This window comes from Cygnus atratus, chromosome 5 (genome assembly GCF_013377495.2).
Source record: "Cygnus atratus isolate AKBS03 ecotype Queensland, Australia chromosome 5, CAtr_DNAZoo_HiC_assembly, whole genome shotgun sequence".
Lineage (NCBI taxonomy): Eukaryota > Metazoa > Chordata > Aves > Anseriformes > Anatidae > Cygnus > Cygnus atratus.
Genome location: NC_066366.1, coordinates 28188315 through 28214823, shown reverse-complemented (window position 1 = coordinate 28214823; position 26509 = coordinate 28188315). Strand labels below are relative to the sequence as shown.

The following is a 26509-nucleotide window of genomic DNA, read 5'->3' as shown; positions in this document are numbered from 1 at the left end:
TAAACAGTAGATACACAGAGAAATGGATGGACAGACAGACATAAGAGGAATTACACAATCCTGATCAGCTTTACCTGAATATAACCCCTTGTAATAAATCTCAATTGCAGTGATAAACGTGCCTGTATTAAACCCACCAATTTTTCATTCTTTGCTAATGGGGCAAATGTAACTTGGAAGGGGTCTGCATGAAATCACTGGAGGTTTTGTTTGTATAACTTTTCTGGAGTTTGACTGGGACTAGGACTAGACTTGATTGCATGTGGGTGGCTGTGGGGCGGGTGGACAGCTGGGTGAAAAACTATGACAAAAGGAATCTTGTCCCATTTCCTGCCTGCGCTTCATTCACTAATGAGTACTGCTCTGGGTCACTCTCAAGATTTCTTCATCTGTTGTTGTCTCGTCTGTAAAAGGGGCACCCCAGCAGTGGAGCTGTTGTCAGCTTGTCTTGAGAGTTTATTCGGCTGCCTCTCACCCCTGCAGCTGTGTGGGATTGTGAGTGCCTGGCTGTAAACAACGCCATATTTCGTGCTTCTTTTTGGATGACTTGAAGGCCAGGCTGAGGCCAGATGTGTTTGCTGGTGTAATCTGTTTCCCATTTCTCGTAATAAAAGCATATCTCAACAACTACTAATAAAGTGAAATCAGGATTTATCTGTTGTCTTCTTCAATGTGATTTGTGTTGGAAAGAGAATGTTAATAAAACACAGTGAAGTCTTCAGTCTCTCCCTTCTTCCTGAATACTGTAAATACTGTCATGTATCCCTACCAGTAAACAACCAGACGGGTCTATCTGATGCCACTGGACTCCTCCTACAGTAACTGATATGCCTGTTGCTAGCTTGTGGAAACAACACCATTTTCCTTCAAGAAACACTGTTTTGCAGTAACACTGCCTTATTTATTCTTGTTTCTTTTGCCAGATCTGTTCATTTGAAAAAGTTTCCTCCTGGTAACAGGTTTAGCCTTTTTACTAGGATTCTTTCATAAAAAGCTTCTCCCTGTCCACGGGCAGCTTTCAGCTGGGTCTCCCACTGCAAACTATTCTGTTAGCAAGTCCAGTCCCCAAATGCGAAACCCAATTCCAGGAGCCATGTGAAGACTGTGTCTCCTTCCCTGGGTCCAGGGTAGCTTCCTGTGGGTTCCGCTAAGCTTCTACCCAAGGTAAAGGAGTAAATCACCCCCCGATTTTGTTATGACAAAGAGATACCTTTTGATTTGTATTGTATTTAGAAATAGCTTTCCCCTTCAGAGCAGGTGAAGTGGTGAGGCATTTCAGAGAAATGCCCTAGAGTTTCATTCGACAGGAGGTTTTGCCCAGCCACCTAACCCTAGGAAGGAGAGGAAGCCCCTCACAGTGCAAGGCAGCTCTAACTGTAGATGCATCAAAACGACACCTACTTTATTCAGGATAATTGTTCCCTGGCAGTACTCAGAAGTTCATCTATTGTCTTCAGTCACACTGCTGGATGTCAGCTCCTCAATCAGCCTTGCTAGCTCTGTTCAGCAAATGGACCACAAACACAAAAAAACAAAGCAGATACTATTCCTTCTGCGCCTCTTCAGTTTTATTTTAACACCCAAGTATAAAAACTGTAACTGCACACGTAGAACTCCATTACTGGCATAATTGAAGACAACAGTTTTAGCTGGCATGGAATACACGATTTATTCTGTTAAAACCACTCATGATTACATGTGAGAAGGAAAGAACTCTTTTTAGCTTTTAGAAAACAAATAATTTCTAGGGTTAGCAATTAGAAAAACAAAACCAAAACATTTGTACTTGTAACCTGAGCATACTTGCTGTGGGGCTTGACTAAGATGTGCTAAATGTAATCTTGGATTTTCTTCTTCAAAGAACCACCACACTTTAAGATGCCAGTAATGAAAAAAACTACGTCTGGGCAGTCTTCCTCCCACTGCTCCATCTGTGTTTCCAGCACTTTACTGTGCTTTCACATCTACTATGTGAAGTAAAGATCAATCTATTTCCAGAAGGCTACTTATGGGTGGTCTGAGTTCATTTTATTTCTTAACTTTATTTTCCAGGACATTCAGAGTTTTCTTTCCATTTTCTGTCTTGAACTTTGTGGTTTTACAGAGCCACAATACCAATAATGTAATACCGAATATTTGTTTTATTTCTTCCTGTATCCAGCATGGTTTTACACACAAGTTGATCACCTCCAGAACTGTATTTGCCATACAAGAAGCATATCTGATTTGACCTTGGCCCTAATTCTTGTGCCTTTACCCACATTGTATGTGACTGACATACTTGAGACCCCTCAAAGAACATTCCTTACACTTACCATCTCTGTAGATTCATGGAATTCTCTTTGCATTCTTACCACATGCTTCCACTCTGTCAAATCAGTATGTCCTCAGAACACTTACATTAAACAAAATAAGATGATTTTCTGTAAGTAACGTTCTTGCTCTGTCTACAGTGATGTTGGTAGATCCTTCACAAGACATATATTCTGTGCAGCCATTGTATCATAAAGTTCACAAGCAGTCTTCCAAAACTCATGTCTTACAGGTAGAAGAAAGCAGATTCCTTAGATTTTGGAATTATGGAAATAGTCTCTGCCATAAATGTATGAAAATGGCATTTTGTATATCACATACACCACGGCAGCCTGTGAATTAAGAAGTCAATCTGTGGGTGCACACTGAATATGAAGACAAAACTGATAAATATGTGTGAACTTCTTTCACTCTGGGCCCAGAAAATTCATAGCATCAAATACAAGAAATGAACCCTTTATACCAGAATCAAAATACACACTTTTTTTTTTTTTTTTTTCCCAAACACCTCAACAACACGGCATTGCCTCTATTGGGGTGAAAATCTGCTTTTCCAGTGTCCCTTGATACTTACAGAGATGGAACACGGACCAGACAAACCAAAGTAAGAGTACAGGCAGCCAAAGCTGATGGCACAGTCACTGCCTGAGTCATCTGAAGATCTGAAACAATGGCTCTAAGCATAATAAACTTCCTCATTAATCTGACAGCATGTCAGCCTCATGGCTTGAAGGAGGGGGAGAGGGACGGCAGGGATTCTGCCACTTCAGCAGACAACTCTGTGGGTGGAGCAGGAGCAGAAAAGTACAGTAAGCGTGGCTCATTCGGTCTTGAGCAGATACATTCCTGATGCTTCAGCAACATGACTGAACTTTACATTAAGGACACTCAGTGCCTGCCATACTCAATAAGGAAATGGCATCTCTTACTGTTCCTGATGGTGAGCAACGATGCAGAGGGGGAACAGAACAGCAGAGAAGCAGCAAAGCAGAGGAACCAGGGCTTAAAACCTCTGACTCACATGACCTAAATAAAATACTAGCACTGTCATACCTGATTTGGGGCTTTCATGCAAGGGAAACCTATTATTTAGATAAATAGAGTGTCCACCCTTAACCTCCTGAACTATCAATTTTCCCCCGTCTAATACTGCAGAAAGGTTATGTTGCAGTGCCCTGTGCTTCCTCACATTTAAAGTTAGGGTAGCCAAGGGCAACAAAGGCTCCTTCCTCTCTAGCCTGATAGCAGAGTTCTTCCTTCCTTTTGTTCACATGAAGAACAAACACTGAGCTGAACAATAACAGTGGATGCTTCATTATGATGCTCTCCTGGGCACACAGCCCTGGTTAGCATTATCTTACCACTTGGTTTTGTTTTGAAGGAAACCCTGAATGGTCCTTTCAATTGCTGGTGTTTCAAGATCAACATTACCTCTACTTCCTGTATTTTAAAGCCTCCTTATTTTACCAACAATATGCGGTACTATGAAAAAACTGACACAGAACCAATGAACTGAGAAAAACCCCAGTCTAGGGTGCAAGCAATAACAAAAGACAATTTAAACTAGCTTTCTCTGAACCAGTTAAGCTACTGATTCTGAGCATTAGGGGAAAACAAAACTAAACAAAACAACAAAAACCCAACACAAACCAAAAAAAACACAAACCAAAACCAAAGAAAAGCAAAACAACTTAATCCTTAGCAACTATTCAAGGAAGTGCATGTGAAGACCAGAGTTTAGACTTGGAATATACTTCCTCAAAAATACCCAGGCATCTGAACACACTTCCTGAAATCAGCATTAGCACTAGACCCCTTCCAGTCCCATCTCCTACCTTATGAGCAAAAAATGCCTTTAGATCATCAGCAAAATCCATATCCCCTGATCTGTAAACAGACAGCTGGCAAGCCCTGTTTACAACAGACTTATCATTTGTGCTTTCCTGCAGAATTTTATTCTTCTTGGACAAGTAATTGTTTTGGACAAGTTACTGAATTATCACTCACTCTTCATGCTATGGGAAGGACAGGTGAACAGATTTAATGACAACTATGCCATCTTCTCTGGACCATCAACCCAGACATAGCCAAGACATAGATTTCATCTACCCTGATCCAGACAAAGGGAAAAGAAAGTGTCCTGGTTCACCATCCACTTCTCTTGCCTAATTCGGGACTAGGGAAAAGAATTCCAGGCAATCACCCACCAGTCAGTTCCCATCCCTTTGGCCTCCTCCTACTTACAAAAAGCCCTCCTCTGAACACAGGAACATCTGGAACTGTCATGCAGCTCTCGACAGCTGAGCTAATACATGTATTTTAGAACAGCATTTTGTATGGAACTGTCTACCATTCCTGCTGGCCACTTCCCAAGCCGTACCTGAAGTGCACATTTGCTTATATTAGGTATGGGTTGCAGTTTCTGTAATGACATGCTGCAGATACCTGTGGGAGTGGAAGGTTAATTTTCTGCACCCGTATGGCAATTATTATCATTTACTTACAGACAGGTAAACTGAGGCATACAGTAACTAAGCTATTTACATGGATCACGCAGGAAATCACTCTTTGACCAAAAAATGGGTTTCTTCTTGCCTTTAGCTCAGTCTGTGAGACTGGTCCAAGGCCCTTCCAAACCTGGTCCGAAGCCCTACCCCAACCCAAAGCATTTACAGGTGTCAGCTAACACTTAATGACTGAAAGGGTGAAGGCAGTGGTAATAACTGCTTCCTTGACATATTCTGCCTTCATTCATATCTGATTTAGGCTTAGCAAGATGTGCCCGCTTCATTCTGTTACTTTACAGTGCGAACAAAATCATGCCCCCAGTAAGCAAAGCTATACCCAAAACAAGGCAGGAACAAAAGCGGGCAGACAGCTTCATCCTCAGCCTGCTCTCTTCCTCTGCAAAGATCTGTTAGCAGGGGAGACAGTCTTGAACTGAGTGTGAGGCAAGCTGGCCTTGATCAGTGCCACGCTGTTGGCCGCAGCCCTCAGGTGGGTCAGCACATTTACCCCTCTGCAGATTGCATTTGTACTCCGGAGTTTCCTGTGCCCTTGAGTGCTGCAGGAACACGCGGTGTCCTCGCTGAGCCCAGACAGCTGGGGCCAGCTGGAGAGCCGCCCTTCTCTCCTCATGTTCAGACTTGACAGTGGAATTTAGTTCATTTTACACAGGAGAAATCTGGCCTTGCTCTGACTTCTGGCCACAGCTTAGGAGCCTCTCCTAGGGCACAGCAAATCTTCAAAATGCAAAGCAAACTGTGCCTGGGGTGGTCGTGAGTGCTCTCTGTGGTTATGGTGGGTGGAAGGCTCCAGGTCAGCACTGTGACCACCTGCTCCCCAGTGCAGTCTAATGCCTACTGTAGACAAAAATGGGGAGCACACCTGTTTCACGTAGAAAGGAAAGTATTCTGGATGAATGCAAGTTAGCTCTGTTAAATTCCAGCAGATTCCCAGTCAGTGTTACTCAGTTGGAAGGACGGCAGTGATGAAGCAAGGCCACAGAGATGCAGGGGGAGAAAACTCAAAGGCAGAGAAGAAACAACATACCTTTGAGCTCTGATGTGCACAGCATGAGGCTGTGCCTCTGTATTAAGTATGAATGTGGCTGGGATCACACTACAGGACTACCAGAGTTATGCTTCAACCACCCTAATTTAGCGTTTTTGGCTTTTGCTATCATATTAGAATACATTGGCTTGATTATCAAAGGTAACAAGCACCTACAGCTCCCACTGACTTTAGTGGCAGCTGCAGATCTAAAAATCAATTTAAGATAGTTTGCATATTTAGAAGTAGTGAAGGAAAATAAAAGGCCTATTGTGTGGATACAAATAGTTTAAACACTGCTGATGGGTGGTATAAGAGTCCCTTCCCTTTTCAAATGAATTTCACTTCATGTTTTGTTTGGTTTTCCTGTTGATGCATCCTGCACCCTCCAGTGCTAAGCTGGTGGGATCCCACATACTTTTCCTGGCATGTGGAGTTTAAAATAAGAGACCTCAGCAATCGGATATCCTCAGCATTTCCAGCTATTGAACACAATCAGGAGTACTGTGATCCAACTTCAGAGCAGAAAAGAAAAGACATATAGGAATATTCTCCCTGTGTTGGTGTGGGACAGACAAAAGAAAATGAAGCAAACAGGATGTTCTGCTCTTCGGTGAACCCCAGCAAATGACCCCAGCAGATAGGATACAAGCTACAAACAAGCAGCTATAATATATGTGCCTGCCTGACTGATAGCTTATTCTGGGTAATTCACTCACAGCACAAATATGGAAAAAAGGGTAAAAGGGAGGGTATTGCTCATTAAAACTGACTTAGTTTTAACTGTGCAGTTCCAAGCTGACATGCCTTCCATCAAATGTATGCAGCCTGAAGGAAGAATATGATTTTTTTTTTTCCTATATGTTACTAAGCAAAAGTGTCTCATCCCAAAATACACTCAGAACATCTACGGGAGAGCAATGCTTGGCATTCAGGACTCAGGACATCAGCCTTCTAAGTCATAAGCCTATTCTAAGCTTACTCACTCAGTAGAGAACATCCCAGCTGAGGTTTCCAGAGGAGAACATAGCACTCTTGAGAAGTCACTCTATCAGACTGCTTGATAGCACTATCAGACTGCTTGACAGCACTCCAATAGTCATGCAACATATCCTAGAAATGTCACTCTCCACATCTCTGCTGCTGCTCCTGGGGAGCACACCTTCGTAGGGCTTCGGGCTAATATTGGCCACTGTTTCTGTAATGGAAAAGCTAGGAAATCTAAATGAAAATCAGATTCAGTGGAAAAAAGAGCAAAATTTTTCAGCAATAACATCTCCTGAAAAACTGCTAATTTCTAGCATATTCTACCTGCACTGCCTCTTTACCCATGCAGCCGTGTCTGCAGTGCCTGGCCTCAGCTGTACCTTGGGCAGACCCTCTAGAGTTATTCAGGTGGCAAACCAGGGCTGACACATCATGCTCTAACAAACCTTTGTCTCATCTCCGTCACCCTTAGTTAACTCAATCCAGTCCTGAAATTTAATCTCCTAAATTTTTCAGGGGTCTTCACAAAACTGAATGACAAAGGGCCAGGTTTTGGTTTCATTACAGCATATACAATGAAGAGAAATGCCATAACAATCACTAACATTATGTAACTAGTATTACACTCAGATCTACTGTAAACTGAATTAATTGCTCAATAAATTCTGTAGGTAAATAGTGGTTTATAGCTTATCATAGTACTGTCTCTTGCATGTATTTGTTACTAATGTTCAGTCTGTTTTAATAGGATGTGTCTCCTGTAGTTTATTTTTTGGCTTTCTACTAGATATCCAGAATGCTTATGGCCCATGCTTGATTAGTATATGGAAATTTGCTTTTTACAAACAGCAACATTTACATGGATAGTTACAAAATTGCAGATAATACATAACCTTGTATACTTATCCTGCATGAACACTGAAATGTAGCAAAAAGGGGGTACAAATATACAGTTGACAAATATTTGTTTAAAAGTTCAGGTGAATATTATGGAAAAAACTTTACAATACCATCCAACATTATTAATTTTAGGGAATGACTGTAAATAGAAAAACTTTTTGAAGTAAAAACCTGTTTGTTGGGAGGGTTTATCACCTGTCTGTCTGCATGAAAGTGCTATATATTCCTGTTCCATCTTATCAGGAGAGATTTAAGCCTATGTGATAAGATCATTCAAATTTGTGGTTAGTCCATTTTAAAGACAGGGCAAGTCTACGCATCAGATACAGAGATATCTGAGGTTGTTCTAGCTGTGTTAATCCTGGAAACACAGAGAAAGTTTAAAGAAAAACAGCGCTGGGGCCAAAGCAGCAGGAATCTTGTTTGCAAGTGCTATCCCTGTGCTAATAAGCGCCCCCTTGGGCAAAGTTTTCTAGTTTCTGTGAAGTGCTATTCAAATGTGCCTATCTACAGAGCATTGCGCTGTGGAGACGTACAGGTTTAGACTGGAGCAAACCGCCGGATCTCTGCACCACTCTCCCCTCCCTAGCACAGAGAACAACACAGCTTCCAGCAGTTCCCTTTGGCAGCTAAGTTGTACGCTCAGAAATCTTAACATGCAGAATACATTGAGTCCTACAGCTAAAGAAATGGTAGATATACTACAAAGGCTACATCATCGGGGTCATTGTCCTCTATTGCTAACTATTGTTCTACAAGATAAAATGAGGTAGTGATGGCTTCACCAAACATGCTGATGAAATGGCAGAACAGACAAACTCTGAGAACAGCAAAAGAAATGTAGTCATGCCTATGTGAGAGAGGGATCCGTCACAGTATGACTTAACTGCTTCTTGCCTTTGTAAGATGCACTCAAAAGCATATGACTTTATTCTGGCTGAAAAACATGTTTTTGGACATTCTCTTGGCTTCCTACTCATGAATGTGTTTGCTTAAGAACATTAAGTCCACTATAAGTACATTTGTCCTTATTCTACAAATCCGTAGCCTGAAAGATGTAACATCTTCTATGTTAAAATCAGGCAATCAATAGCAGAGTCTTGGACTTCTATGAGAAAATTCAGTTCCCAGCACAATATAATGTCACAAATCACCGATACTACCTCTAATCAACACGTACCTTCACTCCTTATGCTAAAAGCCTTTTGGAAAAAAGGCCATTTGCTTTAGCACTGGGCTGAAAACACAGGGGAGCAACCCACTTTGATCAGGAATTCATTACTGTGAGACTAGTAAGGACAAGATTTCTCTGAAGTGAGACCATTTTGTCCCAGAAGGCCTGTGGTATACGACAGTCTTGAACAAAGACTGAATCTTTGCAAATACACTTATATTCTTCAGCTCATTTGTTTAACAACACTGGCTCAGAAGAAATAGGTTTTGATTCACACTTGCATGAATGAGAACAGATTTGGCACACTGCTTGCACTGAGTTTTTTCATATTACGTTCAGTGAAACTTCAGAAAAATTAAATGCTGGCACTTTGGTTACAATCTAGCAAGTCATTTAGGGATATGCTTGGCATTCACTGCAGGAAAGCTGTACCGTTATCTTCAGTGCCTTTACGTATGCATTCAGAAATAAGCAGGTATTTCACTACTGTGTACTACACTGGATTTATCCAGTATAACATCCTCTTGCAAGTTACAGTCACAGCAACAAATTTGGCCAGAAACTTTACCGATCTCTTGTCTATCTACTATGCAGCTAGAAAGAGCATGCTTGCAGAGGAAAACATTTAACTTTAATGAAATGATGGGGTTTGTTTTGTTTCTATTGGATCTAAACCTAAGATACCTCTAGTCTTCCTTCACAATTAAAAAAAATTCCCTCCACCTCTCTTCATTACCATTTTCAGTTGTCTTTATATCTGTGCCAGCCACAGAGTTGGGCTACTCCATCGAGGCTCTGCCAATGCAGCTGCAAAGGAACTGAATGATTCCCACAAAGCCACCTAGTGAGGATGCACTCATCCAAGTCAACAGCATTCCTGGGTCAGGTTTAGTAATCCTTTCCACCCAAATGCCAAGAACTATCTGGAAATTTTCGTTTATGTCAGCTATATCAATAGGGAGATTTTGCTGGCAAAGGAATGATGGAGGTCTTATTTTTTTCACATTCCTTATTGTCAAGATGGACCTAGCCTACAAACTGATCATGCTTTTTTGCTCTCATTATTATAAACCTGTTACAAGTAGCATGAGTCTTTCAGTGTCCTGTGGGGAATACATCAAAAACTGTTCTACCCCATAGAGATCCTAACAATGATCAGTTCATCTTTATCCCTCCAATAGGGCCGGAAATCACCAGCGGCACTGCAAATCTGTTACCATCTCAATAGCAAAGCACAACTTTATTCCCATTAATCTGTCTTCCACCCATTCACACATCAAGTACAACCCTGCTTCATTTTACAGATTATATCCATGTTGCTCCAGACAAAGGTCACTTTATAGTTACAGTTCTTAAATTGAATGAAAGCTTTTGATGCAGTAAATCATTGTCTCTCACTGTTCAAACTCACACAATACAATACAAATAATGCTGCCCTTTCTTTCAGAATTCCCTTTCTACCTCGCTACTCATTACCAAAGCATTTCTTTACAAAATAAAATGAGGCACTTTTCACTTGCTTCAGCCACATAAATTAGTTATAGCACTTTGGAGACTGTTTGCCATGCTGCACTACAAACCCAAACTTTGTGCTATTTTGAGACCAAAATTAGCTTCTTTCACTACATTAGTGTCAAATGAAATACAATGTAACAAGGTTTCCCAAGATTTGGCTGTTCCTAGATCTCTTCCCCTAAGAAACTCTCCTTCCAGTACCACCTACCAGAAGTCACCTGCCTCAATAAGACATCACAGGCAAGGTTGTGTTGTGTGCACGCAGACACGTGTCCGGTGGAAAAGAGGGCAGGAAGGAGAAAGGGCTGATTAATTAACTAACTAACTAATCAATCAGTCCTGCTGGGACAGAAATCAAATCAAATCTTCAATTTGGCAGCATAAATTATTCCGTCCTTTCTTGAGGTAGTGAGTGGAGACAGCACGAGACACAGAAGGTTAAGTTTGCAGACAGTTACAAATTTCTTTCAAATGGAAGAACAGAAACATGGAAGGATAAATCTTGACGTCATGTACACTCATGAAAAACTGCAACAATTTGAGGGCTCCATTATTTAGCACTGAAGGTCATAACAAGAACTGAAACCAAAACCTGAAGGCAGACAAATTCTAATCTGAAATACAGAACAAGCATTTAGCAGCAAGATAGCTAAAACTGGAGAACACTGTCAAGGCAAAGTAGGAACTCACATTTCTGGATGCCTTCAAATAAAAGCAAATGCCTTCCTAGAAGAAATGCTTTAGTGCATCATAAGTTATCAGGTATCTGAAGGAAGCATGTAGGAAATATGGGGGGTCAGTTTGGGTGACCTCCTGATTCCACTCGTCTTTAAACTCTATGAAGCTGAAAATAAACCATTACTCAAAAGCAAGTCCTAGCTCACTAATATTATTTGCCTTATGTTTCCAGAGCTTGAGTTCTTTCAGTCACGAGCAATGTTAATCACTTGGTAAAAGCTCTCCCTGAAAAGTCCCAGTAGGCTCTCCAGTTGGCAAGCACATTCCGTTGTCTTTTGCAGCACCACCCTCTTAGTACCAGAGGGTATTTACTTAGGTGAGATGGAAGGAGACTTATTTCACAGACAGCTGAGCTGCCAGTTGCTAGTAGGTAGGTTCTGTTGCTGTCTTGTATTTATTCCCCAGCATCAGAAGATCACCCACAGAATACAACTTAGAACTGACATCAGCTTATTTATCCTGTCTTCTTTCTGGATATGCATGTACACGTGTAAGTCACATCTGCCAGTCCAGCTGCCCTAACGCAGTAGCTGCTACATTCAGCTTCTCTGAAACTACAGCTGGGCAAGATCAGCCCATGATCTGCTCTGACTGATATACTAATATCAGCTAATCATTTCCAACCCAAAACAGAATTCATATCACTGGCAATGACAAAAATCATCCTATGACTTGCAGCCCTGAACAAATAGATTGAAACCTTTTTTGTTGTTCTTTTTTTTGTTGTTGTTGTTGTTATTTTTTTTCTTAACAGAATCATGTCATTCACTTTAACTAGCATATTGCATTAGGGAGCAATATCCAAGCAACAACAAGTACTTAAACAGAATACACATGCAGACAGTAAAGCTTTTAATATTTTGCAGTGTTTAGGTCCAGGTATCTGCCTCTCTAAGTGGAGAAGCTTTACAAAACAGAGATCTGTCAGACTGGATTTTCCAATTGTAATTCAGGTTCGCTACAGAGTCACACTGTGGCGTGGCAGCACATGACATTGCATTGCAATGTAAAGGCAACTGAGGGTATTTTTGGGTTTGCATTCCTCCACTGCACAGACCGTACTGCAGCAATGAAAGCAGACCAAAGGCTGACTTTCCTTGCTAAATCTCTGACCAGCCGCTCTTTTCCAATTATCAAATTTCACTTCTCCAGTCTGAAAGCAGAAATAAAAGGAGTGAATAACTGGATTCTTTTAATCCCTGAACACATGAAATTTTTAAAAGCAAAGTTTTCTCCGTGGCACCCTTGGGCAACCTGGAGCTCTCTTCTGACAATACCAGAGAAGTAGGTCTTCCTTCACTAGGATCTCCTCTGAACACTTCTGTGCTTGCACTGGGGCCATGAGATGCAAAGACACCAGGGAAACAGAGCAGCGATTTACACTGACAAAGGGGATTTTGATACACTCCTCCAAATGGGGCAGCATTACCATCTTAATAGCCTTTTGCTCTCAGCCCTCTTCCTGAGGACGCTGGAGATTTTTGCGAATGGAGAACAGTTCCGCTTCCCATTTTAACTGCAACAATAGCAAAGGGCTCCTTAAACTGCATCAAATAGCAGCCTGTGAAATCCCTAACTAGCCGCACTGCCTCTCCTGCCGTTTTATTATCCTCTGGCCCACAGAACAAAAGGGGGGAGCTCCTCCTCATTTTTAGCCTATTCCACACATCCTAATCCCTCAGAGGTGGCAATGGAAATTGCTTGTGGAACTGTTAAATCACACTTTCACTTTGTCTTTCATTCCCTATTCACCCTCACTAATCAAGGAGCTTCCAGCCACATTTTCCGATATCAATTTTGTTTATGGCCTATTGCTTAATGGTCCCGGGATGGGACCCCCTGAGTAAGAAGAAAGAATCCTGGGCATTTCAGACAGCTGCCGCTTCCCACCAGTTCCCACACCCATCCACTTGTTCTCATCAGACGCCCTGAATGTGCTCACCTCCTGACACCAACTGAATTAAACAACAAAGACTGAATGGGAAAGCTGCCTTTGCAATCCTGCTGCGGGACAGATTCCACTTGTTCGCACTCTACGACATCCTTCAAACCGCAACACAGGGACAACTCCCCCGCCAGCTAACCCGCGGCCAGTCGCCCTAGGGACATCTTACCTCGCATGCAGCTTCCCTTTGGAACGTATAAGCTTCAACTCTTACAAAAACTCTAGCCTCTCTTGCACAAGGCCACCCACCACCACTCTGCTAATCACTCTGTCTTGTTAGGTAGCAATTCCTGTCAACATCTTACCTGAAACAATCATTTGCATGTGATTTGCTCGCTTCTCTCCGCAGAAATAATGCTCATTGAAGTGTGGGAAGAAAACACGCAATATTTACTTTGTAAAACTTCATGAGATGCTTCTCATGTGTAAGTGCTTACAAGTCTCTTTAAGGATACTAGCAGCAGGACCTTATCATTGAACCATGACTTCACCAATACCACCAGACTTACAAACCTAGAATCTAAAAGAACCAGCATGTAAAATCATAGAAATGCCAGATTCAGATTAAACTATGTGAACGTTTAAGGTTCAGATCCTGCTGTCTGATCTCTGACCAGGACATTACCTGCTATGTAAAACAGGCTAGGGCACATTATCAGGGGAACTATGCCCTTGCTTACTACCTATCTTGGAAAAAAATATCTAAATATAACAGCATAGTCATAAACTAAGAAAAAACTTACACAGAGAAAAGCTCCAAGCTGCTTTCCAAATATACAAAGAATGCCTGATGGCAAGATAATGCTCACTTAGAGAAATCCATGCTGGTTTTAGAAAAACGGTGAATGTACACCCCAGAAACATATGGATACAGGGAAAAGAGCAATTGCCATATTCCTCATACAGTGCTATCAAGCATCGTACTATCAGAGAGCCTTGCCATCATCAGTACATGTTATCAGGCCAATCTGCTCTTTAAAGGTAGGGTTCAGTCCTTAGAAAGCTATTTTCCCAGCTTACTGAAAAGATTTGAAACAAATAAAGATCCTCTCTGAACAAATGATCCTAGTTTCTGAAATAGAAAGTCTTTCTTTCCCGAAGTTTCACTACATTAGTGCCTGAAGACAGAGCAGGAAGTTGTCTACTTTTTTAATGATGACCAGAAACATCTCTGCAACTCAGAAGATAATTGAGATAGAGAAGTGGTATGTCTTATACCCTGTCCTTAATCAAAATATGTCCAGAGCAACTCTTGCAAGCCATCTTAGTTTAAACTAATAAAAAATGTTGCTAGTACATGTAGCCTGTTTAAAATTACAAGTACCAAATAAGGCAGACTGAAGTCCCAGAATGCCATCTAAGAATACACTGGGTGTAATATCTAAAGGTTTAGGAAACACCCAATGGACCCTCACATTATCATTATGTAGATGCGTCAAAGGGAAGAAAAAAAAAAGTTTTTTCCTTTTCTTTTGTTTTCTTAAACTATGTATCACCAGTATTTTAAGCTTATCTAGTCATCAATAAATGTAAATACGTTGCTGATCTGGTACCGCCTGTTTGTAGGTGGGAAATGGGCAATCAGAAGGAAGAGAACTGTTCACATACCTTAAAATGTCTGTAGCGTTTTTATACTAGCAATCAGTGCTAAAATCAGTATTTAGCAATCAGTGATTGCTAATCACTGGAACCTGAGAAACAAGAATACTCAGCTTTCTTAAAACCAAGACTACATATTAGAGAGTATCCTCTGAACAAAAAGTCTGCTAAACTGCTGCAGCAATCAGGAGCATGACAGCATATCAACACAGAGGAACTAAACACAGTTGGTCTATGAATGTCTGTCAAAAAGTAGATAGATTAAAGGAATATTAACCAGGATAAATAGGGAAAATAAATGAAGAGCTGCATTTCCCTCTTTCACAATGGTTCAAAAACAGATATTTTAGGAGATGGCCACAAAGAGCCCTAGTTCCCTGCCATCATAGTATTATTACCCATCTTTTCAGTACAATACCCCACACCATAGAGAACCTTAGGATTATTAGGGCCCTGTGGCATTCACATTAAAGTGATCACAGAAATAGCGGACAGATATTAATTTCCCATATTTTATTGATGCTGAGCCATTTGCTAAAGAGAAACTATTTATTAGAACATGCTACTAATGATAGACAGGTATGCTCCTCCTGGAAAAGTCTCTCCCATAGGAACAATGCCAGAACCATTCAACTTACTTTGAATGAAAACAGGGAGACGTAATAATTTCAGGGCCTATTCTTAAATCCATGGGAAAATGCAGCAACTAATTTAGTATTACCCAAGGTGAGACAGGGGAAGCAGCAGAAGGCTGCCCTTGTCAACTAGACTGTTCAAATGTGTGTGGGTTTTTTTGGTTTGTTTTTGTTTTTAATTAGTTAAAAACAGCACCATTTCAACAACCGTCACTGTTACCTGCCTTCAGCCTGCTTAAAACACTATTTGTAAAAGCAAAGTAATCAGTGCTCTGATCCTACCTTGAAGAACCAAACCTGATTTCTCAATGGTGTAGAAAAAAATGGAAAATGGAGCAACAGGGGATTTTGCAACCAGGATCTGCAAAACAAACAAACAACGTATAAGTACGTATCTCTATCACATACTGATCAGAGCTCAAATTTGTAGAACAATCTCACTAGATTTAAATTCCAGAAGCATTAAAGCATAATGTAGAAATAACAAGATTGCCATTGATCTAACCCTGTCACTTCTAAGTAGAGATCTTCTCACAGGAATGTAGAGCTCATGCTGCAATTTAAAAAGGATTCTCAGGTAATAAAAAACCAACCATCATAAAAACAACATGTTTTGCTTGTCTTATTGGCAAATAAGATGATCATTCTTGCTGGTTCGGGCAGGAGACAATTTTGAGCAAACTGTAACTGCTGCTGTGTAAAATAATTTTAATCACCACTAGCAATTCTATGGATGCATCCCCTTGCCTTCTCCAATAATTCCACCATGTTCCTGCTGCCCCAGAAGCAGTATGATCCACCCGTGGGTCACCACACCGGGGAAGGTAACATGGCATTGCAGTGATCTGGATGACCTCTTTTGAAAAAGGGTCAGTGACCAATTCAAGTTTTATTTGAGAATCCTGTCTTCGGAGTTTCAAAATAGGAACTGAAATTCCCTGAGGGTTTTTACAGTGCAATCAGATTTAGCTTGGCATTTGGGTATGCTGGCCCTCTATGGCCGGGTCAGAAATATTCGAAGCTCTCTGGCTCCACTGTGGAGGAAACACCCAGTACTGAAGATGACCTACAGCGGAGGTCTGGACACACAGAAATGGACTTCTTAGCAAGGTTGGGATATGGAACCCACAGCGCTAGCCCAAATGACATGAATGTGCCTGGCTTTATTGTCTACCTGATTTTTGCTGATTGAAAAGGACTGCTCTATCACAGTTTGCCATGAAGTAACCCCCATTCTATCACCTATGTGAAAGTGACATTTTAATGGTAGATTTAATAAGCTCTGCCAAGAGTGTGATCAGCACAAACACTGGTTTAGTGATCTCCACGTCCCCAGGGAACTGAAGACCAGTTCTCCCAGTGCAGCACTGTGGAAGAGCCTTCCTATCCTGACAGGCCCTGAGGACACCATTTGGTGAGGCTGCTCCCCCACCACATGCTCTGATCCTTTTCAGGGTTCTGCTTTCAGCACAGCAATGCCACAGGGCCCACCTCAACTGCACAGGAAATCCAGCAGGCCTGCCTATTTCCTTTGCTTCGGCGTATTGATTTCATTTAACTTCAGCAGTAAGGCCTCACCCAGCAGCGTATTTTAGAATCAGCACACATCTCAGCGCTTACATTTCCGAGGCCTTGTCAGCTACTACACACCTTCAGCCCAAGATACGCAACCTCCCGCAGTTGCATCCAAATCCAGATTTCTTAGAACTACAGACAAAGATCTTAGTTTTAGAGGTGTGGAGCACCAATAGCTCCTGCTGACTTCAAATGAAGTAAGTTATTTCCATTACTTCCAAATGTCATGCCCTAATTCCACCCAACAGTCAAGCACGCCTAAAGGCTGTCATATATGATTTTTGTTGGAGGTGTCTAATGATCAGCAGGAAAACAGTGAACAGTGTTATATAAAAGTCAAGAGAGACCTCAGAAAAATGAGGCAGTTCATACTCACCAAAACTTTTCCCTGAAAAGTCAGACAGTACTGAATCACTGTATAGATACACAGAGCTGGAACATTTATTCCTAAGTGTAAGATTAACAATATCAAGCACCAGAAGTTTGGGCTCTGAAGTATACTTATGTAATAACAGGATTTGGCAGCAAATTCTGCTGCTGAATCAAGGCATATGCAACTTTCCTGTAGCACTTTAAATGTTAAGGATATCTCTATAGTAGGCAGGTTTCATTTGTGTTTGTAGTCTGCAGATACCATCATGCTGAGATTTCTTGTGACTTTCTCATCTGATTCTGATGCAGACTGAAGAAACAAAGTCCTCATACCTGGGCTTTAAACGTAATCATTATAACCCACGTGTACCCACAGCTAGCTAACAGTTTTATGGTTTTCAGAATTTAAACCAAATATACTCTTTCTTCTTCAGACAGTAAAAAATAAAGGAATGCACATGAAGAACATGAATACAGCCGGAGAACATCAGACCAGTCCAAATGTCAATGTTTTCCTTACGAAGCTGGCAAAACCATCCCAGGATGTGATATAACCTTTGAACTATTCCAAGTAGGAAAACTGCCATGCTAGCACTTTCCCCTCTTGCATGCTAATTATTCTTCTTCTATTCTTCTTCCTAACAAACTTCAGGAGGAAGGAGAAGCATGTCACATCACGTGCCTGTGATGCACCTTGACAAACCCAGAATTCCCTTTCCTGTCATTATTCACAGACAGACAGACAGCCCTTCTCACTTATGGGGTAGGACGGAGAATCTGAAGGGAGACAGACAACAGACTGCCTCCTTGTGCTTAGCAGTCTTGTGGTGCCAATGCGGCGCTGATCTCTGAGAATGTGAGGGAGAGGATGGGGTGGGAAAACTGTGCAAATGCTCAGCTACAGTCTCCCACAACAGCTGGATGTTTAATCAGATTGGCCCAAAGTGAAACAGTTACAAACCTGATGTCTAAGGTCAGATTTTTGGCAATCTGTGCAGTGCTATGCACATACATATTAACCTATATATGAATGTGCACTAGGCACAGTTGTACGTGCAAACAGCTAGACATTCAAGTAACCCTATGTACATTCTGTTACTGCATTTTTATGTAGTTACAATATGTGCATAACTAAGTATAGCAATGAAAAAACATAATAAATCACATCCTTTCAGCAGCACATCACAGGACCTCTCTGAAAGGCTGCTCCACAGTTACATCTGAGCCTCAGAATTAGCTTTCTTTTTAGAAAGAACTAGCTCATGATATTCAAAAGTAATGCTTTACTTTGAATGTTTGCTTACTGCGAAAAATAACTTTAAGTACGATTGCATTATTTCACAACCAGGTAGAGTACACAGAATTTTTTTTTATAACACCAAACTCCACGTTAACATAAATTGAAAAAAGTAAATATGTATTTACATTTGTGTTCTGACCAAAGAGAAAAAAACAACTATAAAAGGTCACTGCAAATCATTCTCTGGATGGAATAGCCAATGCACAGTAGGTTCTTAAGCATATTCCAGGAACTTAGGAAATACAGAAGGAAAAACAGATTTAAAAAAAAAAAAAAGTTGTTTTGGAAGCCAAGAAGTGAATTGCCAAAAATCAAGGTACTGTTGAGCTTGGAAAGAATATTAGCAATATCAAAAAGGAAATTAAAATCGGGAGTTATAGTGAAATTAGATAAGGATAGTGATTAAACTTTCTACAAATGAGTGAAGACATCAGTTTTCAACAAGCAGGAGGATGCTGAAGAAGAGGAAGAGCAAGGCTGATAATGGGAACAATCATATAGATGCAGAAACAACAACTGACTGGAAAGAAAATTCAAAGAACTTAGCGCATTCGGGAGAAAACAGATAATATCTATTGAGGAAAAAACGTTTTAAGAATCAGCATATGAACTGAGATCTGATAGCTAGTATTTGTCATACACCTATGAAACTGAAGATGATGCAACAGAACTGAGATGCAGCAAAAACAAACCTCAAATGGATGAGGAAAAAGATGTAAACTGGTGAGTTGAGGCCTGTAAGCTGATAAAGTATATTGTAGGGCTTTAGAAGAAATGCTGCAGGGGAGAATAATTGAGGACTTGGAAAACTGGGTAAAATTAAACATGGATGCTGTAAAGCTTTTAACACTGTGAAATAGTAATTGTTAATGAAGAAATGAAAATCAGCAGGAAAGCTGTAAGGCAAAAGAGGAAACAGTCAGTTATTGAAGAGAAAGCACTTCCCACCTGAGAAGATCACTAACCCACAATGTGATGTAGCCAGGACTATGGCAAATCCAACTGTACGATGTGCTACTACATAAACCTGGCGAAAACACTGGCATTTCTGTAGAAGCCACTAGTATGCTTTACTCTGGAATACCAGATATGGTACAGGTCACTCATGAACTCAAACTACAAGAGATGGGCTGCATGCTGATGAGGAGAACAGAGCACTCATCTGAAAGGCCACTAGAAAGCATTATCTCAGTGAATCTAGCAAAAGCGAAGGCTGACTGCTGTCTGTGTGTCAGTGAGTGGGAGAGGGGATGTGAGAGAACGGAGCAGGAAACAAAGAAAAGAGCTACTCAAACTGAAAGACGACTCTGGCACAAAAACAAATGTGAAGCCACAAAAACATTTTGGCTGGAAATTTGAAAGTTTTTAACCACCAGTAAACATGAGCCTTCAACTCAAAGATGAAAAAAAAATATCTTTGTTTTAGGATTCAGATTGAAATACTTATGAAAGGGAATAAGAAACAGTGCCTGCAATGTGCTCCATAACCTATGAAGTCTCTTCAAATCCTGTGTGCAGACTGAGCACTAAAGCCCTGCCAATTCATCTTCTACACTGAGAGAACTGACAGAGTTGGAAGAATACAGGCTAACAATGTCTCTTGAAGGTCCACATGCAACTAGGGATCTTCACAGTCAATTAAAGGAGAAAAAAGCTGCTAGCTTTCAAATACAACATTTATGATTGAAAGCCACCTCGTCTCTGTCTTCTGGAGAGCGTCTGCCCCTCTCCCTAAGAATCCAAGCAACCACCTGAGGGTGTGGAGAACACAAGGAGGCTTCCAGGATATCTCGGAAGCATTTCTAAAACTCACATATATTTAACCATTTGTCTTGTTCCAATTCTAAATCAGCCATGGCCAAAATCTGGAGAGAGTACAGAAAGGTGTGTTGTCTGCACCTGGGCCTGAATCTAAGTTCTTTATATGGAGGCTACTTGTATAGCATGCTGAGACAGAAACCTGTTTCCACAACCTTACTTTCCCAAACTTTGATTAAGAACCTAAATTTTCATTCCAACGTAACAGAAAGATTTTCTTTTTGCTTCAGGAAAATAAAGGAGCATACAATTCTACAGATGTTCCTGACATGCGTAAAAGAATTCTTTGCTTTGTCTCCTACCCAGACATATGAAAGACATACCTCTTATGATAAGCACTATTTAATAAAGGATTCAAAGATGAAATCCTGGCCTCACCAGAAATATTTCCTATTAACACTTCTTTTGACAATTTTTATTGTTTATTTGTATCATATTTATTATTATTTATTGCAAAAACACTTTTTTTCAGTTGAAGTCTCACCAAAAGCAGCACATAATTTAAGCTGAGTAAACAGTGATGGGAAATAATAGTCCAATACCGAAATGATTTCTTAAATGATGAAATGAATAGAAATAAACATACAAAAAATGATGAAATGGTATTGAGTCTTCCTGATCTGGGCTATCCATGAGCTTCTGGAAAGTAATATAAATACCAGGTGCAGTTGTTCTTTTGCTGCTGTCCTACTGTTATAGATACTACTAGTTGGAATGATACATTCTGATAATACTAGTTGGAACGATAGAAATGGATGAGAGATGTAAAAGTCAAAGCTATTTTAAGTTTTTTGAAGTCCTAACCTTACAAAGTGGTCAAATTTTAGTTTCCTTTCTTCCTTTCTAACATTGTGTTTCCCCATCAGGAGGCTTGTAATAATTATTTATTATATGACAGCAATGTAGAATAAACATTAAACAACTGAAAAATGATTTCTGTCATGAGGCATGTTAGGAACACAAAGGTACTATGGGACAGAAAATATATCGCCTTGATGAAAAGTGAATAGAAACTGGATAGATGCCATTAGATTAGATAAAGGAAGATAAATGGGAGACAGGCAGAACAGTTGAGAAACAAAAGCCTTAGAGAGAATTGATGATGACAGCAGAAAAAATGTACATTAAAGTTTGTTTTTTTAATTAGGGAAAGCTTTTTTATTAATAAAGTTTATTGTTTATGGAAGCTTTATGGAAGAGATGAATCACAGAAATTGATTGCAAAAGCCCAGCAGAAAATACTAATTACTGGGACAACATCTCCTGTCAATAGCAAAGAAAGTGATGAATTGGAAAATATATTGGATGGAGTTTCAGAAGTAGTCTGATAACCAGAAATTAAGCCAGTGTCCTACCAAAAAAAAAGAGGGGGGGGGGAAAGAGAGGGTTGACAGGATCTTATATCAAATTAGTTATCAAAATGCCAGGAAGATAAACTACCAAGTGATGAAATAAAATGATGCTTTTGACTGAGCTATGAACTCTCAGATGGTTAAAAAAAAAAAAAAAAAGAGAGAGAGAAGAAAAGATTTCCATCATGGAAAAATAATGATTTTAACAAAAAAAAAAAAAAAGAAAAAAAAGTTTTTAATGAAACATTTGATAAAATCTGCTGTATTAACATTTAATGTCATTTCTGTTTACACTGGGAAGACATACAGTTTCTTGCCCATATTTTGTTGAGACTATTAACAAGGAAAAGGTTCTCAGCAATGGCTGAGGAACACTAGAGAAACCATGTGAAACTTCTTTTAAACTATATCAGATTATTTTGTTTGTTTGTTTTCCTTAGATTTCCTTTTCTGACAGATTTACCTTATCTCATCGTTTGTACTCCTGGAGATTATAAAAATGACAAGAGACTTCTACTGTACTAACAATCGTAATGAATAACAAAATTACACTTAAAGCCAATACATATTTTAGGATTCAGATGTACTGTCAAATTACCGAATACCTTAGTTTTGTGAAAAGAGCCTTACTACTATAGCTGGCCTTTGTGAAACAATGTTGGTTTGCTGGGAGTTTTTGCTAATTTATATTGTTGTCCTATTGCAGTAAACAATCACTGCTAATAGTCAGTACATTTCAAAGAACACAACTTATACTGCAGTAGCATGGAAAAGCATAGCTGAGAACTGACAAAGAAACCTGTACCATCAACGCTGTCATTCAGCAGGGAAAAGAGTACATCTACAGGTTCAGTTAGACTCGGGCACTAATAAAATCAGTGCTAAACTAAACAATTTTTTCCCCTAATTGTGCCAAAATGTCTGGGTGGACAATCTTCATGCCAGAATTTCCCTTCTTATTGTAGATTAGAAGGGTTGTTTTTTCAGCTGCAGAGCCCAGGAAAAAGCCTGTTAGGAAAACAACAAAGTTGATTTTGCATCAGATATCCCAGCAGACCTCATGACTGTTTTTCCTCCCCTCCCTGCTGGTTCTTCTTGGGCCCTATGTGCAGGAATTCGATCTGTTCTAGAAGTGAAAGCAGCGGTCCTTATTCTGTAGTTCATCTGCTTTTGCACAGGACTTGTGACCCAGTTCCCAGGACCAGCTCTCATTCCACAGGTTTTGTCGCCTCCAGCCCACCAGAAAGTGCCTGAGGAGAGTCAAGAGCTCCCTCCAAGCACAAACTTTGCAGTAGCATCCAGGCTTCACACACCAGCTGTTCCCTACTCCCTCTCCACACAGAAAAAAACCTTCAGGGCAATGGGATGTCTTTTTTACAAGGTGGGAGAAAAAAATGGTTGTGTTTTCTGCCAGGCTTCACCAAACACTAGAAAGGCTTGTAAGGCCCTGGAGCTCTCCGAGACCCCAGTCCCATAACAGGATCTGACTTACCCTGGGAGATAATTGTTGTTCCCTGTCACAAAAAACAAAAAGTGGCCCTAATTCATTTCCAGTGTGCTGGTAAAAAAAACAAAGGGAGGCTAGGTAACCTACAATTATGACCATGGCCTTAGGATATATTCGTAAACAATTTACTGATCTCCTCCATTACTATGAATGATTTTTGGAATAACAAGATTTTGTGTATGGTACTTTATCAGTAGATTTTAAAAAGGTTTTACAACAGTGGGGTAAAAATATCCACAGTATGTATTTAGGTAAATTGAAGTTAAGAAAGTAATTACATTCCTAAAGATCGTACAGTAGATATCAAATGCTAAGATCTCAAGAAGACCTTATCAAATCACATCACCTTCACAGGCAACCCACTGTAGAGTTTGACTTGATCAGGGACTTGTATTTTCCTATGGAAATGATTACCCCCTAGTTCACATCTTTCTCTAAATCCCCTTGCAAGGAGAAGCTCTCTGTACACAGACTTTCTCCTTTCAAGCGACGAAAACTCAGCCACCCCAGCAGTACCATCCACAGCTGCATGCTATGCACCAGCTGGAGGCTTCTTCTTGGCTTCTTTCCTTGGCAGCAGGAAAGGCCCCAGACTGGGCGGGCTGTACCACGACTGGGAATAAAGAGGAAAAACAGACAGGTCGAGGGAAAGCAGATATATACAGTCATCCTTCAACCCTCCTAATCATCTAAACCCCACACGTATATTCTGCCAGGTAAAAACAAACTCAGTGAATTGCGAACGGTGAAAGGTTAAGATGCCCTGAGCACTAGAGAGCAAACAATTAGAGATGGGGCTACGAACGAGCCCCAGTACAGGGAATAGCTGTGGAGTCCCTACAACTTCTGCAAACGTTAGGAAAAAAAAACACGATACGGATTAAAATGATTTCTTAGAAAACCATCATTTCTTTTGGGCCATGCACAGCACTTGAGAGTTGTGGCTCCCTGAAGTCCAGTTGTTTGAAAAGGTTTTCATCAAGGCCAGGTTAATGGGCCGCAACTCAATAAAACTCTTTATAGAGCAACCTAAATGGATTGTCTCTCTCCTTCCCCCACAAGAAAATCCTGTCCAGAGGATACTATTTAGGAAGGAGTTTCCTTTCTACTATTTTATAGAAAAGCAACAGTGGCAGCTAGAGACGCTTTATGAGAGGCATTCCATAAATCCAAACCAATTAGTGCAGAGAAGTAGGTAAGCAGAGTTTGTGTGTATATCCTGAAAATGTCCATTAGCACACATCTGGAACCAACTCCAAAATGAACAGACTCAAAAGGCAGTTGACTGTCCTGCTGTTGTCTCAGCCCCCAAAATGTAGCAGCACATCTGTATATTTTCCTTTAGTGCGATGCATACAAATTCCACGTATTAAAAAACATTGCTAAGGCTGCAAAGTCGAGTAGTCCTTGCCTCTCGTCTTAAGAAAAAAGGTGTGGCAGAGGGGATAGGAAGCAAGAAATGCAGATGCATTTAAGACAGTTTTTCAGGGGAAGTAGCAACAGCAGACAATGATTTGAATAAGAGAGTTAGTGAAGGGAAAGCCTTCAAAAGCCTGATGGAAAACACGAGGTGGATTCAGCGTGGGATGAAGAGTACAAAGAAATCTCAATCCTGAAGTAGCAGCATGACACTTATTTTAACAAAAGTAAAATAATATCAATTAGATCAAACCTCCTCAACAAATTCAGTCAGATTACTTTTGATTTTAAGATTCAGGTGTCACTGCTAGTGGGAAGCAGAGATTCTGAAATCTTTAAAACAAATCTCCAGAAATCATGGACCTATGCAACACTAGCCAAACTTCAGATAAATCACTTCTTGTCTGCTTTGTCTTAGCATTAACTTTTATGGTAAGGTCCTATGTTTTTTGGGTAAGCCAAGGCAAATCAGTTATCTTCCCTCACTGTACTCCACTCTGACCTCAGAAAGGGTTAATTAATAATCATTGATTTTACGTTGTTGTATTTTTTTTATATGAAATCAATTGAGCTGCTTACATCTCTGAGCTCTGACATATTTATGCTAAGCATGTGTTCCTAATTTAGCTACCGATCATTTTATTATTTACGCCACAGATTAATCTTAAAGAAGTACCAGGAATTCCTTACACAACCTTCAATTCAGGAGGTGCTGGTGTTGCCCATGGTGGCATAGAAATGTGTGGTAACTACAGAATAAAAGGAAAAGGAGATGAGGCTACAGATTACTTATCCTGTGTCAAGAGAAAACTGAAGTCAAGTGAGATAAAAGCATTTTATAGGACTTTGGACTTGTCTTTTCTGGATCAGGCATTTTATGTCAGGCAGGCCTTGTTTGGTGTTGTTCTGGCTCTACCCGTTAACATAAGCCACAACAGCAGTCAGTGACTGCAATAGCTTTGCACAGCCCTGAGTTCTTCCATATGCAGAGACCAATTCAGTTGCTCAGGTAGCAGAGGAATGGACAGATGATTGAAAAGTTGGGTCAAAGAGACAATGTGCAAAGGAGCTGAGAGGAGCTGGCATTCTGCTTTGCAACATCAGACACAACAGAACGTTCAGGAGGCAGCAGCAGAATCCAAGCTCCAAACTCTCAGCTTTGTAACAATGGCAGTAGATGTTCTCGGTAGCTATGTACAAAACAGGACTTTTTACAACAGAAAAAAAAGCGCAGTTTGTTAGTGCAGTTCTTCCTATAGTAATGAATAACAGTCACAGGCAATGACTCCAATAAAAATAAACCACCATTGCACGCACATGTGGCTGGGCTTACTCCCAGAGGAGACATTCAATACTTGTAAAGGAAAGAAATGGAAGGAAAACAAACAAGAGGAGGAGATAGAAATGAAAACCAAGAATCTTTTAGGAATGGAGGAGAAACGGGGGAGTGGACAAGTCCAGGAATGAGGACAGTCTCTGAATGTCAAGCTCTGTTTTATCTGTCTGGCTTCAGTTCTTTCTTCTAAAAACTTGTACATACATAAAGGACTTTTTCATAGTGCACCATGACAGGACCTGGGAATCAGGATTCATGAGTTCTCTTCCTAATTCTGCCCCTGTTTCCTTGAGCAATTACGTGAAAAACATATAACATTCCTTTGCTTTAGTCCAAAATCATGCATGGAGACAGACATCTGCAGCAGCTTCATATTAATTTCTGCTAGGTGGGCACAGCTCTGGAGATGCTCTGCTTTTCCCTACACAGAGGGTGCAGCAGAAGTATCACTAAACAGCAGCTCTGTTGTCCA

The 26509-nt window shown here is 40.5% G+C and overlaps 1 protein-coding gene across 13 annotated transcripts in view; it reads right to left on the bottom strand.

The window, feature by feature from the left end:
- RAD51B (RAD51 paralog B) overlaps window positions 1-26509 on the bottom strand; it is a 379242-nt gene that overhangs the window by 108000 nt on the left and 244733 nt on the right. For 10 of the 13 annotated variants that reach the window (XR_007708436.1, XM_035540069.2, XM_035540074.2 and 7 more), the window contains one exon: window positions 15641-15719. The exons of 1 other annotated variant lie outside the window; for it this stretch is intronic. Coding sequence is in view for 11 of the 12 variants with exons in the window: in XM_035540069.2 (XP_035395962.1) it covers window positions 15641-15719 (79 nt within the window). In the remaining variant the exon portion in view is untranslated. Of the gene's footprint in view, window positions 1-1861; window positions 2646-15640; window positions 15720-26509 lie in introns of those variants that run through there. 2 more of the 13 variants (XM_035540075.2, XM_035540073.2) reach the window with 2 other exon arrangements.